The following is a 15271-nucleotide window of genomic DNA, read 5'->3' on the forward strand; positions in this document are numbered from 1 at the left end:
TTTTATTTTTTACCTCTTGCTGATCTAGGAAAGTTTCTGAGGCAAATTACTCATTAGTGAAAAAGGAATGTTATTTTAAAGATTAATAGTGATTTGAAAGGCAGAATGACACGCAGGGAGATATCTTCCATTTGGTGGTTAAGTGCCTTCCTCCATGACTGGTCTTGGGCAGGCCACGGCCAGGCGTCCATAAATCCATCTGGGTTTTCCATATGGTTGGCAGGGCCCTGAGTACCTGGGCCATCTTCTGCTGCTTTCCCAGGTGCATTAGCAGGAAGCTGGATTGGAAGCAGAACAGCTTAGAAACACTTCGATGATTTAAGGAGGGGAGGGTATTTGTCATTTTATTTCTGTGTTCTGGAATCTATAGCCATATACCTCCATCTCCTAAATATTCTCTGTAATTTACAGATCATTTATTTATGCATTTATAGTTGTAGATAAAGAAGTTAAGGCTACAATTATACTGAGTTCAAAGATCTTTTGTTGCCCAATCTAATCTGTTTTACCAGGATGTTATGTATTTTCTACTTCAATAAAGGTTTATATTTTTGCTTAGACAAGGTGGAACTTTTAAGGTTTCATTAATTTTTATCAATAAATTGGATGCTTACAGGGTTGTGACTGTGCTATTTAATTTTTCTTCTTAAAAGGCTTTAGTCAGGCCCAGCGGTGTGGCCTAGCAGCTAAAGTCCTCGCCTTGAACGCGCCAGGATCCTATATGGGCGCTGGTTCTAATCCCGGCAGCTCCACTTCCCATCCAGCTCCCTGCTTGTGGCCTGGGAAAGCAGTCGAGGACAGCCCAAAGCCTTGGGACCCTGCTCCCATGTGGGAGACCCGGAAGAAGTTCCTGGATCCTGGCTTGGGATTGGCTCAGCTCCATCCGTTGTGGCTGAAAGATCTTCTTCCTTGTCTCTCCTCCTCTCTGTATACCTGCCTTTCCAATAAAAATAAGTAAATATTTAAAATCTCTATTCTTAAAAAAAATAAATAAAAGCCTGTAGTCCTTATCCGAAATGAAAGCTCAAGTGCTTAGTTTGACCGATTATTGTCTTCACTTTTGAGATTTTGCAGCTTATCTCTTCACGCTAGGTTTTCGCTTTTATAATATTTTTACCCTTTGCTTTTCTAACCTTTAATTCTTTTTATTTGCTTGTTTTAGAGTAGTCGTTTTGTTCTCTTAATCGCCTTGTACTGTCCTTTAGCTAGTCTTGTTTCAGAGATGGTTTTTCATCCAAGGTGGCCGGGGCTGGGCCAATAAAAAGCCATGGTCCTGGAACTGCATCTGTGTCTTCCACGTGGTAGCAGGGCTTGGGTATTTGGGCTATCTTCCACTGCTTTTCCAGGCATATTAGCAGGATGCTGGACCATAAACAGAGCAGCCAAGACCCAGCTGAGGCTCCAAATGTGAGGTGTTGGCATCCCAAGTGGCCGCTTAACCCATTCTACCACAATGTCAGCCCTTCGTTTTTGTTCTTCATTTTATTTCCTTTTAATGCCAGTGAATATTGTTTTCCTCATTTTATTCTCATATTTTTTCAGGATTTTGGCTTTAAGCAATACCAATTTCAAATTATTAAATTTATTTGCAAAACATTTTATTTTTGAAAACTTTGAATGTCAAAAGGTGCACAATAAAGAGAAAAATGTGTGTGTACACATTTAAGAGGCAGGAAGGCCTCCTTCCTTAGTAAGGATTGTATTTTAATTAGTTTATATCAGAATTTTTAAATTTCAGAATTTATATCAGAATATTTCACATCAGAATAAATCAAGGGATTTATTTGCTTGTTATAGTACTGACTGTGTTGGTATACTATTCCTGACAACATAAAAACACATTAATAAACTCAACTATAGCTGCTTCCGCCCCTAATGAGTTGCCCAGTTTGTGACTGTGTCCTAATTTTGTTGCTGCCTTGATGATTCAGAATGAAAATATGCTTTATTACATTTTATATGTTTTTAATAATATATTACCTTGACTTGCAGTAAATTAAGTTCTTTAAATGAAGAATATACCAAAAATAAATCTGAGTATGAGGAGGCCCAGGACGCCATTGTTAAAGAAATTGTCAATATTTCTTCAGGTAAAATTTAGTGATATTTCTAAATATAATCTTAGTTTTGGTCATTAATTAGTATCATGATGTTGGAAGAGTGTTTCTTTTCTGGTATGTTTTGGTAAGCTGTGGCATACTGTAACTAATTACTACTTGCAGAGCAAAACATTTTAGAGTGGGAAAGATAACTGGAAATTAACTAAACTTTGAGCACCAGCTGAGGAATGACAATATCCTTAACTTTTTTAATGTTTAATTTTTTAAACATTTATTTATTTTTAGTGCAAAGTCAGATATACAGAGAGGAGGAGAGACAGAGAGGAAGATCTTCTGTCCGATGATTCACTCCCCAAGTGAGCGCTAAGGCTGGTGCTGCGCCGATCCAAGGCCAGGAGCCAGAAACTTCCTCCAGGTCTCCCACGCGGGTGCAGGGTCCCAAGGCTTTGGGCTGTCCTAGACTGCTTCCCAGGCCTTAAGCAGGGAGCTGGATGGGAAGCGTGGCGACTGGGACATGAACCAGCGCCCTTATGGGATCTTGGTGCATGCAAGGTGAGGACTTCAGCTGCTAGGACACTGCGCTGGGCCCTATTTTTAATTTTGATTTTTGTTCATGGGAAAACATAAAGCATGTAGTTATAACAAGGAGAAGAGAAACCACCACTACAGGCCAGCAGTATGTTGAGTTGTCTGTAAGCTCAAGCTCTAGGTTATGAGAATAAATACAACTGAAAATAAACATGAGACAAGCCTCTGTGGGTCCTAAGTTCCATTTTGCAGATTTTTGGAGTCTGTTAAAAAGCTACTGCCATGTTGAATTTATCTGGACAATAAGATGCTGAAGTCTATGCTTCTATATGTTTGCAAAGAAAGAATCTTGACTGAATTTGTACTGTAATACTGCAACACGGTGGAGGAATCTATCATGGTGGGAGGGCACAGAGAGGGAATGGGGGAATCCCAGAGCCTATGAAACTGTGTCACATAATGCAATGTAATTAAAAAAAAAAGTCTACTTCCAGAGTTAATTTTCTGCAAATGAACGATAGTACAGCTTGGTCCTTAGGCATGGCTCTTCAATGGAGCAGACATACGTTCAGCACTGGGTCGGGTGGAGATGTGTTACACCAGAAGGTTCTGCTCACTATCGTCTGGATGTTGGCTGTAATCTCTGTGCTGCCACGTTAGCCGGGTTGTCAAAGTTAGCATCACCAGTTGTTCAACAAGTGGCATTTCTGAGCTTTCTAATGTGATACAGAAGGAAGGACACAGTAACGCTTCTGTCAAGTTCTTTCTTATTGTCTTTATTTCTCTTCTACTCCTCCTCCTCCCCCTTCCTTCCCCCTCTTCCTTCCTTCTTTTTCCATTCCTTCCTGCAGATTTACACCCAGAAGACAAGATAGAAAGATTTTCTGTCTGCTAGTCACTCCCAAAATGACCACAATGGCCAGAGCTGAGTCTAGCCAAAACCAGGAGCCAGGAACCTCCTCTGGTCTCCCATACAGGTGTAGGTTTCCAAGATGTTGGGCCATCCTTCACTGCTTTCCCATAAACAGGGAGCTGGGTGGGAAATGGAGCAGCCAGGATGTTAACCCAAATGAGATGGTGGCACCACAGGGCATAGGATTAACGTGCTGTTATCATTGCACTAACCCCAATATTATTTTTAATTGAATATATTTTTGTCTGTATGTTAGAAAGTGTGGGGTCCGTCTTGTGTAGCTGGTAAAGCTGCCACTTGCACTGCTGGCATTATGGCTGTACTATTTCTCTTCAGCCTTGGAAAAGCAATGGGAAGTGTGGGCCATGTGTCTGGACCCTTGCCTTCAACATGGGAAAGCTCTTGCGTGGAGCTGTTTCCTGGTTTTGTCTTATACCAGCCGGGCTGTCGAGTAAAGTAGTGGATGGACCAACGCTCTCTCAATAATAATCATAGAAGTTTGATCTTAGGGCCCGGTGCCATGGCGCAGTGGTTAAGGTCCTCGCCTTGCATGCTCGGGATCCCATATGGGCGCTGGTTCTATCCCAGCAGCCCCGCTTCCCTTGGCATAGCATCGGCCGTTACGCTCACCTGGGGAGCAAATCATCGGATGGAAGATCTTCCTCTCTGTCTCTCCTCTCTGTATATCTGACTTTCCAATAATAATAAAATAAATCTTTTTTTTTTTAAAAAAAAAAAGAAGTTTGATCTTAGCATTGTGGCACTGCAAGTTAAGCCACAACATGTGAGGCCAGCATCCCATTTGTTTGGTTACTCCACTTTAGATCCAGTTCCCAGCCACCTCAAGAGAGAGACCTGGATGGACTTCCCTGGTTTCAGCCTATTCCAGCTCTGGCTGTTGTGGCCATTTGAGGAATGAAACCAGTGGAGTGGAATACCTCTCTGTCTTTTTCTCTCTGTGCCATGCTGCTTTTTCATATTAATTAATTCATTAATTTAAAAATCTTGATTTTCAGTATATAATTATGTTAAGTTTTCTACTGATGTTTAGTTCTTACAAGTTCCTATTGCTACAAGGCAGTAGTGAGCTCTCCTTAAAAAAAAAAAACCTTTATTAAAAGAATTAAATTAATTTTTTCATTCATGAGTTAATTTTTACTGTCAAAATATTTGTCACTTTTAGTGGAAATGAAGGAATAAGAAATGAGTCAAATTTTCTGCCACTTGATTGAACTCATGATCTTGTGTTTTCCTGAAATTGTGAGCACTTTCCTCCTGCATGTCTGGTGAGGACGGGGGTGAGCTATGACCGTGTGGTAGCGTGTGTGACGCCAGGCGTCTTCACCAGCTCCTCTTTCCCTGAGCAATCAGAATTTACTCTGAAGTTGTGGCGTTGTAGTTTGCTCTGTCTGGCATGTGTTTGCGGTATTTTTCATGGATGTGACAGCTTTTAGTATTAATACTCTAGCAAAATGCTTGCAGAATCTTGAAAATGGTTTTTTTTTTTTTTAAGATTTATTGATTTTTTTTAAATTGGAAAGGCAGATATAAAGAGAGGAGGAGTGACAGAGAGGAAGATCTTCCATCCGATGATTCACTCCCCAAGTGAGCACAACGGCCGGTGCTGTAACGATCCGAAGCCAGGATCCAGGAACTTCTTCCGGGTATCCCACACGGGTGCAGGATCCCAAAGCATTGGGACGTCCTCGACTGCTTTCCCAGGCCACAAGCAGGGAGCTGGATGGGAAAGCTGCCGGGATTAGAACTAGCACCCTTGTGGGATCCTGGCTTGTTCAAGGCGAGGACTTTAGCTGCTAGGCCACGGCGCCAGTCCCGAAAATGTTTTTAGGTGATAACTGGGGGTCTAAGTTCATACTGAAAATCTGTGCACATGGTAATGATGAAAACAATTAAGCCTTGGTAATAGTCCTACTGTCGTTCTGTACATACAAAGTCCGTGACAGTTACATGACTGCCTGCTACATGGGGGTGCTATATTTTGTTTTAATGCTGATTGGGAGGTGCCACACTGGTTTTACATTCTTTTTTTTTTTTTTTTAAAGATTTATTTTTATTATTTTTTTATTGGAAAGGCGGATGTACAGAGAGGAGAGACAGAGAGGAAGATCTTCTGTCCGATGATTCACTCCCCAAGTGAGCGCAACGGGTCGATACTATGCCGATCCAAAGCCAGGAGCCTCTTCCGGGTCTCCCACGCGGGTGCAGGTTCCCAAAGCTTTGGGCCGTCCTCGACTGCTTTCCCAGGCCACAGGCAGGGAGCTGGAAGGGAAGCGGGGCTGCCAGGATTAGAACCGGCGTCCATATGGGATCCTGGGCATGCAAGGCGAGGACCTTTAACCACTTGCGCCATTGCACCGGGCCCTGGTTTTACATTCTTAAAGTTGGGAGTGTGTTTCAGACAGTACTTCCTCCTGCTTGTCTTAATTTTTTTTCTCTTATTGAGAACAGTAAAAGAATTTTTGCTTATCAGTATTTTTTTGAAAGTTTTTTCTTGTTAATATTTTAAATCTTGACTAATTTCTTCACAAATAGTTTTCCTTTTTTGTTTTACTGGGTTTGGATAGGGAAGGCATCATACTTTCTTTTTTGAATTTACTTTTTTATGTGAAAGGTAGATTTATAGAGAGAGTGAAACAGAGACAGAGAAATCTTCCATCTGCTGGTTCACTCTTCAGATGTCCGCAATGGCCGGAGCTGAGCTGAGCTGATCCAGATCCAGCAGCCAGGAGGTTTTTGATCTCCCATGTGGGTGCAGGGTCCTGGGGGTTTGGATCATCCCCTGCTCTTCCCAGGCCACAAGCAAGGAGCTGGATGAGGAGTAGAGCACCCAGGACTTGAAACTGGTGTTCCCAGTGCTGCAGCTAGAGGCTTAAAATGCTGTGCCTTGACATCAGTCCCCCTTTATAAACTTTCTTAACTAGGAAATGAGTTACATGTTCTTAAAGTAGGAAGTTAAATTTAATCTTTATTTTTACAAGTCTTATCTGTTTTTTTTTCTTACCCGTTACTGCTGTTCATGCTGTTTTTTACTCTTCTATAGGCTACGTAGAACCCATGCAGACCCTCAATGATGTGTTGGCTCAGCTTGATGCTGTTGTCAGCTTTGCTCACGTGTCTAATGGAGCACCTGTTCCGTACGTACGACCAGTCATCCTGGAGAAAGGACAAGGAAGAATTATATTGAAAGGATCCAGACATGCGTGTGTTGAAGTTCAAGATGAAGTTGCATTTATTCCTAATGATGTACACTTTGAAAAAGATAAACAGATGTTCCACATCATTACTGGTAAAACACACACACAGAGTGTATGGGCTTCAGTGACAGAAGTAACGGATAGTATCCCTTAATTTTTTTTTTTTTTTTTAGTGTTGGAGTAAAAGTATATAAAATTGATAAGAAACATTTCTGTCCTTGGCATTAAAAAGAGGAATGTTCTGGTTAGTTATGCATATTCATTCTGGTTAATTATGCATATTCACACTTATTTAATTTGTTTTAGAGGGAGAAATCTGAAGGGGTGCTAAAAGCTTTATTTGGGGCTCTCGTGTAAAACTGTTTCCAGGGATTCAGGGTGTTTAAAAGCGAGTATTGCCTCTCAAAACTTACATTAAGCAATATTTCCCACAGTTTTTTTTTTTAAATATTTATTTATTTTTATTGTGAAGTCAGATAAACAGAGAGGAGGAGAGACAGAGGAAGATCTTCTGTCCGATGATTCACTCCCTTAAGTGACTGTAACAGTTGGTGCTGCACCGATCCGAAGCTGGGAGCCAGGAGCTCTTCGGGGCTCGCCCGCAGTGCCAGGTCCCAAGGCTTTGGGCCATCCTTGACTGCCCTCCCAGACCACAAGCAGGAAGCAGGATGGGAAGTGGGGTCACTGGGACCAGAATCCGGCGCATTCAGGGCGAGGACCTTAGCCGCTGGGCCACTGCACTGGGCTCCCCACAGTTCTTTTTAAGATTAGAACTGTGTGAAATGAAGAAAACATCTATGTATAGACTAGTGCAGTGTGACTCAGGTGTCTTTGAGAGATCTTAGATTCTAGAAACTTCTAGAAATCAGATACTAGAAATGTAGTATTTTGGGAAAGGGTCACTAATTGCATTCTGTTTCCCCAATGAGTTTTTAAATGATTGATTCATTGTAAACTCAACCAGTAAAGGGCACATTTTCCTGAAGAACATCCAGATCTTAGGGCTGTATTGTGGAATACAGGTAATGTGACCATAATGATGCATTTACTAACAGTGTAAATCATCAGACCCTTACTGCTTTTCTGGACGTCATTTAGTTAGCCTGATAGCTATTCTGTCAGTGATTGGTACATGTATAGTTCTAGATGAGGGTCAGCTGACAGGTCACTGTGGTTTTGTGCTCCCTTTGATGAAGAACCTTGGTATTGACATTGTATTAAGGATAGTATAGGTGCCAATTTGTCCACGTATTTGGTTTCTTGCATGTCAGATCAGTGTGTGATCTAGGTGGTTAATCAATAATGCCCAATATAGGAGTAGTGGTAAGTAGTAGAACAAAATTAGTAATTTTGCTTTTTGGCTTTGTATTGTAGGGCCCAATATGGGAGGTAAATCAACGTATATTCGCCAAACCGGTGTGATAGTACTTATGGCCCAAATTGGGTGTTTTGTGCCATGTGAGTCAGCAGAGGTGTCCATTGTGGACTGCATCTTGGCTCGGGTGGGGGCTGGTGACAGTCAGCTGAAAGGAGTGTCCACGTTTATGGCTGAAATGTTGGAAACCGCTTCGATCCTCAGGTAAGAGCTTGTTCTAGTGTCCGGAGGTCACAAGCTGTATCACTATCTGGTGAGAGGTGCATTGGCAGATGTGTGTATTTATGACGTCTGTGTATATGTTTATCTCAGTTTAAGAGTTGTTTTGTTGAAACCTTTAAAAGGGTAATTAATCTCAAAACGGAAAATGAGTAATTAATGATGTTATTGAAGAAGTGTTTTTGAGTTTTGTATCTTAAGATAATAACTTTTGATATGTCAGTGACATTTCTTTCCCACCATATCATTTAATTTTGTTTTTTGCATTATTACATTTTATGTCATCGAAAGCTTACATGTGATTTATGTTTTTCAGATCTGCAACTAAAGATTCTTTAATAATCATAGATGAATTGGGAAGAGGAACTTCTACCTATGATGGATTTGGGCTAGCATGGGCTATATCAGATTACATTGCAACCAAGATTGGCTCTTTTTGCATGTTTGCAACCCATTTTCACGAACTCACCGCCTTGGCCAATCATATACCAACAGTTAACAATCTACATGTCACAGCACTGACCTCTGAAGACACCTTAACCATGCTTTATCAAGTGAAGAAAGGTGAGTATGTACAACAATGATACACTGTGAATACAACATGACAATACAATGTCCTGTACCTGGAGTCATTGTCTGGTTTCTGCTGTGTGTCCGTCACTATGATCACTGATGCTTTTGGAGAGCACATTTACCTATTAGCAGTCTGGGATCAGAAAGACTGCTGCATTATCTGTGTTTCTCTGTCTTGCAGGACTGGCAGTGGTAATCTGCACTCTTCATCCCAGATCAAGTTTTCCTTCCTTTCCTCCTCTTCCTCTTTCTTTTTCTCCCTCTCTTTGTTTGGCAGAGTGATAGAGGGGGACAGAAACAGAGATCTTGATCTGCTGAGTCACTCTGCAAATGGCCACTGTGTTATGGCCTGGGCCAGGTTACAGGGAGGAGCCTGGACTCCATCCACTTCTGCTGTGTATGCGGCAGGGCACAGTCAGTTGGGCCATTTTTTTCTTTTCTAGGAACCTTAGCAGCAATCTGAATTGGAAATAAAGCAGCCAGGACCTGAACTGGCCCTAGTGAGATGCTAGCCTCCCAGGCAACAGCTAATCCGCTACACTGCGATGCAGATCCAGAGCCTGGGATCTTTTATCCTTTATCGTTTAAGTGGAAAGCCTTCTGAGTTTCTGAGTTTGCATTATTATTGCTGTAGAAGATAGGTGGACTTGGCATTTAGCCAAAAGTTGTTCTGCTTTTTAGTCATGTTTTGTTATATGTGCCCTTGAAATGGCTTCAGAATATATGTTTGTTTTTTTTTTAAGGATTTATATATTTGGGAGGTCAAGGGAAACATAGATCTTCCATCTTCTGGTTAGCCCTGCAACTGCCCTCAGTACTTGGGACTCAGCTAGGCAAAAACCAGGAGCTAGGAACGCATTAGTATTCCACGTGGGTACCAAGGACCCAACTAGTGTAGCCGTCACCTGCTGGCTACCAGCTGTGCATTAGCAGAAAGCCAGTGAAACTAGGAGTCAAACCCAGGCATCCTGATAACGATATTCAGCCAGCGTAACTCTCGGCTCCAGGTCGAACTCCTGTGCACATCTCCTTATGGCTGCTCCACGATATTATTGAAGCAGAAACCAAAGTTTGTATAGTAAACTTGGCACACATCATATGTACTAAATTCCTGGGAAAAACGTCTTGACCCAGTTTATTTCCAGAAAGTAGGATGAAGAAAAGCTGCCTTGTCTATAATTTACTAGTGATTTGTGTCAAAAGTCTGTTGTCATTTCAGAATGAGGTTTCACAAGCATGATTAAGGAGCTTTTCCATGAAAAGCGTTTCAGATCCTTCAATGTATTTATCCAGCAACTTTTCCCAAGTGTCATCTCTAGAGAGTGATGTGGGCAGATCCAGAGGACAGACCAGTCACGAGTAATAGATCAGTGTATTTTGAATTAAATACTACTGTATGTAGTGACACTTATACTTTTTGTTGTTGTTATTATTTTAGTGTGTCATGCAATGAGAAAACCAGAGATGTTCAGTTCATTACTTTTTCTTCAAATTAAGATGCTGTTTTCTAGGCCTTTGAAGTTGTTTATCTAACTTTTCCTCTGCACTTTTACCTTCCTATTAAAGAAATCTGGTAGAGTACAGTGTGCCACGCCAGTCACTTTTCACTGTAGGTTCAATTAAAATTTCTTATCTAAATTATTCAGGAACATTTAGCTCATGTGTTTGAAATAGTTCCAAATTAAGTTTCCTAATGATAGAGTGAGCATGGTAAATCCCATTTATAGAAATTGCTGACTCTTTGCACTGTTCCCTCCTCATCCCCCTGAATTTCTGACAGGTGTTTGTGATCAAAGCTTTGGGATTCACGTTGCAGAGCTTGCCAATTTCCCTAGGCATGTGATTGAGTGTGCGAAGCAAAAAGCCCAGGAACTGGAGGAGTTTCAGAATGTTGGAGACTCACAAGTGTGTGATGAAATGGAGCCGGCAGCCAAAAAGTGCTGCCTGGAAAGAGAGGTTTGTTCATTCCTGGGTTCTGTAAAGGAGCTCACAGCAGGTGTCATGTTCTGTTTCTCCTAGATGACTGTAGCATTTACCTCTGGATGTTGCTTATTGGTTTCATTTACAGTTTTTGGCATGGCAAAGAATCTGTGTCTATTACATGTAACTGATCAAGAAGAATTTTAAGTATCAGTATAAATGTAAAAGCTGGGAATTTAATGTAGGGGTAAAATTGGTCATTCAAGGGAGCTGTAGATGTCCAAAGAACATCTTTGATGACCTCATAGGTGATTATATCAAGTCCAGTTAAATTGTTTGGTTTATATGGGGTAAAGACAAATAAATAAATTCAAAAGCCCAATTCACAATCCTTACCCTTTTATGATCAGACTGAGATAAATTTAATAAATCAGTGTGTCATAGTGATCCATAGTGATCACTATGGAGCCATAGTGGGAGCCATAGTGATCTACAGTCGACGTTTACTCAAGAAGCTGGCAGCGACCTGGCGCGATGGCCTAGCGGCTAAAGCCCTCGCTTTGTATGCCCCGGGATCCCATTTGGGCTCCAGCTCTAATCCCAATAGTCCCGCTTCCCACCCAGCTCCCTGCTTGTGGCCTGGGAAAGCAGTGGAGGATGGCCCAAAACCTTGGGACCCTGTACCCACATGGGAGACCCGGAAGAACTCCTGGTTCCTGCCTTTGGATCAGCGCAGCTCCACCTGTTGCAGCCACTTGGGAAGTGACCCATAGATGGAAGATCTCCCTTTCTGTCTCTCCTCCTTTCTATAAATCTGCCTTTCCAATTAAAAAAAAAAAAAAAAGAAAAAGAAAAAAGAAAAAGAAGCCAACGGGCAGGATGTCCTGGTTCTTGCGGGAGACTTGATTCTTAAATGGACCTCTCTGATGCGTCAAATTTGGATAGTCACATAAGATACATGCCAAGTTTGCTTTGTTTTAAAATCTTACCAGTTTCATTTAACAATGAAAATGAAATTACCTAATTCACTTCCTGGTCTGATCACTCTTGTTGTAGCATATATTGTGCCAGCTTTTCACTTGTCACATAAAACTTTTACATGATGAACTTGTGTTCTTACTTGAAGGATAGATACCTGATACAATAGTTTTAAAAAAAAAGTACACAGATCTTAATCTGTTGCACCTGTACAAGAAGTATATCATTGTTTATTAATACTTGGCTGGCTATGGAAAGTCACCATCCTAAATACAGAGCTGTCTTTGTGTTAACATTTTTAATGGAAGAAAAACATAGTTCTGATGGTGGATTAAGCAGGGTTTTTCTTGTTTGTTTTGTTTTAAAGATTTATTTATTTTCATTGGAAAGTCATATTTATAGAGTGAAGGAGAGAGAAAATTTTTGTCTGCTGGTTCACTCCTCAAGTAGCCACAAGGGCCAGAGCTGAGCCAATCTGAAGGCAGGAACTTCTTCCAGGTCTCCCACATGGGTGCAGAGTCCCAAGGCTGCTTTCCCAGGCCACAAGCCGGTAGCTGGGAAGTAGAGCAGCTGGGATACGAACCAGCCCCCATATGGGATCCCAGTGCATGCAAGGTGAGAACTTTAGCTTCTAGGCTACCACTTAGGGCTACCTGGTCCTAAGCCAAAGAGGTTGTTTGTTTTGCTTTGTTTTTGTTTTGCTTGTTTTTGTTTGTTTTAAAACGTAATTCCTGGTGTCCAGTTAGAAACAGACATAATTCCTAAAATCTGACTTGATAATTATGCGATTCTGATAAGTTTTAAAGGTAAGAATGTAACATTGGTATTAGTCTAAGTTTATCTTTAGGGAAAAAAGCGTATTTGACTCTGTCATAGAAACATATTTTGTTGTTTCCTCAATTGGACATCTACTTTTCCCCTTTAAGGTACTTTGAACCAGTTAGTTCCCTGTGTGAAAAGCAGGCTTCTCAGTTATTCCCCATGAGCAATGATGAATGTATATTTGGTGCTTACTGTTTGCCAGGCTCTGCTAAACAGTTTATACCTAGTAATTATTTAGGTCTCACAACTGCCTTTGAGGTTGGTAATATTCCCTTTTTATGGATTAGGAATGGAGCTTAAGGGAATGCTCCAGAGATTGCATAGTAAGTGATAGCCGTGTGCTTTGGAAGCACATGACGGGGCAGTGAAATGAACAAAACAGAAGCATACCCTTTTGTATGTGTATGAACTTGTAAAGGCTGTTTAACTTTAAATATTTATAAACTGTGAGTTCATCCTCACAAATCATCCCTTCTCCTCCCAGATTAGCTGTATATGTTGGTTGTGGTATTAAAAGGTTTGGGAACTGCTAAATTTTCAGTTCCTTTGTTATTCTCTGAAAGGAAAGTTCTAGGGGCTTTGCTCCATGTTGTAGTCACTGTACACTTGCACTAATGAAATTGATCTGTAAGTATTGCGGGATGTGTTGAGCTGGAGATTTATTGGAGCAATTCATTGCTGTCTAATGTGACTTTTTAAAGACATTTTAATGACTAATGGAATGTTTACTTGTTTTTCAGCAAGGTGAAAAAATTATTCAGGAGTTTCTACTGAAGGTGAAGCAAGTGCCCTTTACTGAAATGTCAGAAGAAAACATTACAATAAAGTTAAGACAGCTAAAAGCTGAAGTGATTGCAAAGAACAATAGTTTTGTAAATGAAATCATTTCACGAATAAAGGTTACCGCATGAGAAATTCCCACCAGTGGAGTGAAGATAATATTGATAAGCTATTGTCTGTAACACTTTTGCATTGTTTTATATTAACCCCCCTTTCCATAGTGTTCACTACTGATTCTCATGAGATTTCAATTTAAAATACTCAGTAACATTTGGCTGAGTTTGTTTTTAAAGAGGTTTATTTTCAAAAATGAAAGTTATAACTGAGGACTATTTAGAAGGACATGAGCAGTGGTAAAAAAAAAAAGTGCTGAATTTTATAAATAAAATCATGTAGTTTGTGGAATTTGAGGTATGTTGTAGTTCTTTCATAACTTATTCCCACATGATATGGATGAAACGAGTATCCAGAGACCTGCAGAGGTAAGTACTCCTGCGGCCTGAGGGACTTGAGGACGCCATGGAGGTTTTTCCCAGTGATTGCCAAGTGCCCACCTGTGGGCAGGAGCTGGGCTGGCGGCATGGAGGTAGCTCATATGCTCCTCTACCCTGTCTTCCATTCTGTTAACTCTAGGCTACAATGAGACTTAGAGATTGAGATGGTTTTTCTTTACGTGTTCCTCCTTCACCCCTCTCCTTGCCTTTTTTTTTTTTTTAAATCTATTTATTTGGGCCTGGTGTGGTAGCCTAGTGGCTAAAGTCATTGTCTTAAATATGCCAGGATCTCATATGGGCACCAGTTCATGTCCTGGCTGCTCCATTTCCCATCCAGCTCCCTGCCTGTGTACTAGGAAAGCAATTGAGGATGGCCCAGAAGCCTTGGGACCCTGTCCTTGCATTGGAGACCTGGGAGAAGCTCCTGGCTCCTGGCTTTGGATCAGCTCAGCTCTTACCATTATGGCTACTTGGGGTGTGAACCAGTGAACGAAAGATTTTTCTCTCCTCTCTATTATCTGTCTTTCTAATAAAGATAAATAAAATCTTGTAAAAAAAAAGATTTCTTTATTTTTATTGGATTTACAGAGCAGAGGGACAGAAAGATCTTCCATCTGCTGGTTCACTCCCAAATTGCCACAATGGCTTGAGCTGAGCCAATCCAACGCCAGGAGCATTTTTCCAGGTCTCCTTTGTGGGTCCAGGATCCCAAAGCCATCCTCCACTGCCTTCTCGGGGCACAAATGGAGCTGGTGGGAAAGTGGAGCAGCTGGGATGTGAACAGGCACCCATCAATTCAGCTATTGTGCCAGACCCAATTTTAAAACTCCATACTGGTTTTCCAGTGGCTCTACTAATTTAGATTCCCACTGACGGCATACAAATGTCTCTTCTTGCTGCCCTGGATAGCTGTTCCTATGTTTTGTATTTTTGACAATAGCCATTTTTTGTTGTTGGGAAGCTACTTTTAATATGTTGAGACATACACTAAAAGAAAAAAAAGCCAGGAAGAAGTCACCACCTTCCCACCGAGAGTGGCCTGGGAGCGGGGAGGCGAGCTGAGGGCCCTGTTGCTGACGCGAGGCACAGGGCTTGTCAGCACTGCAGCGGGGTGTGCTTGTGGTGGGACTCGCCCCAGACCCACAGGCAGGGAGCCTGAGGTTCGACAGGAAGCCACAAAGCTGCTTTGGTTCCCCCTTCTCTGCTTCTGTTGCCTCATTCTGAGTCCCTCCTCTGGCCAGCTGCAGCAGAAAGCATCTCGGTGCTTTCCCTTGACCAAGTTGTTCTGCTTTGCATCCTGGGGCAGCTGAGTGGATACTCATTCCGCATCTTGGCCTTTGTGGTGGCTCTTGCCTGCCTCCATTGTGTCCTCTTACTCTGACCATGATGGTAGT

The 15271-nt window shown here is 41.6% G+C and overlaps 1 protein-coding gene across 1 annotated transcript in view; it reads left to right on the plus strand.

Annotated features, from left to right (window-relative positions):
• Positions 1-13788, plus strand: part of MSH2 (mutS homolog 2) — a 65132-nt gene extending 51344 nt beyond the window's left edge. The window contains exons 11-16 of the mRNA XM_040993692.1: positions 1993-2090; positions 6563-6808; positions 8091-8295; positions 8627-8874; positions 10664-10839; positions 13344-13788. Coding sequence (XP_040849626.1) covers positions 1993-2090; positions 6563-6808; positions 8091-8295; positions 8627-8874; positions 10664-10839; positions 13344-13514 — 1144 coding nt within the window. The 3' untranslated portion in view covers positions 13515-13788. The remainder of the gene's footprint in view (positions 1-1992; positions 2091-6562; positions 6809-8090; positions 8296-8626; positions 8875-10663; positions 10840-13343) is intronic.
• Positions 13789-15271: the final 1483 nt, after the last annotated feature.

The sequence above is a fragment of the Ochotona curzoniae genome, unplaced genomic scaffold (genome assembly GCF_017591425.1).
Source record: "Ochotona curzoniae isolate NIBS_2020 unplaced genomic scaffold, NIBS_Ocur_1.0 contig_883, whole genome shotgun sequence".
Taxonomy (NCBI): domain Eukaryota; kingdom Metazoa; phylum Chordata; class Mammalia; order Lagomorpha; family Ochotonidae; genus Ochotona; species Ochotona curzoniae.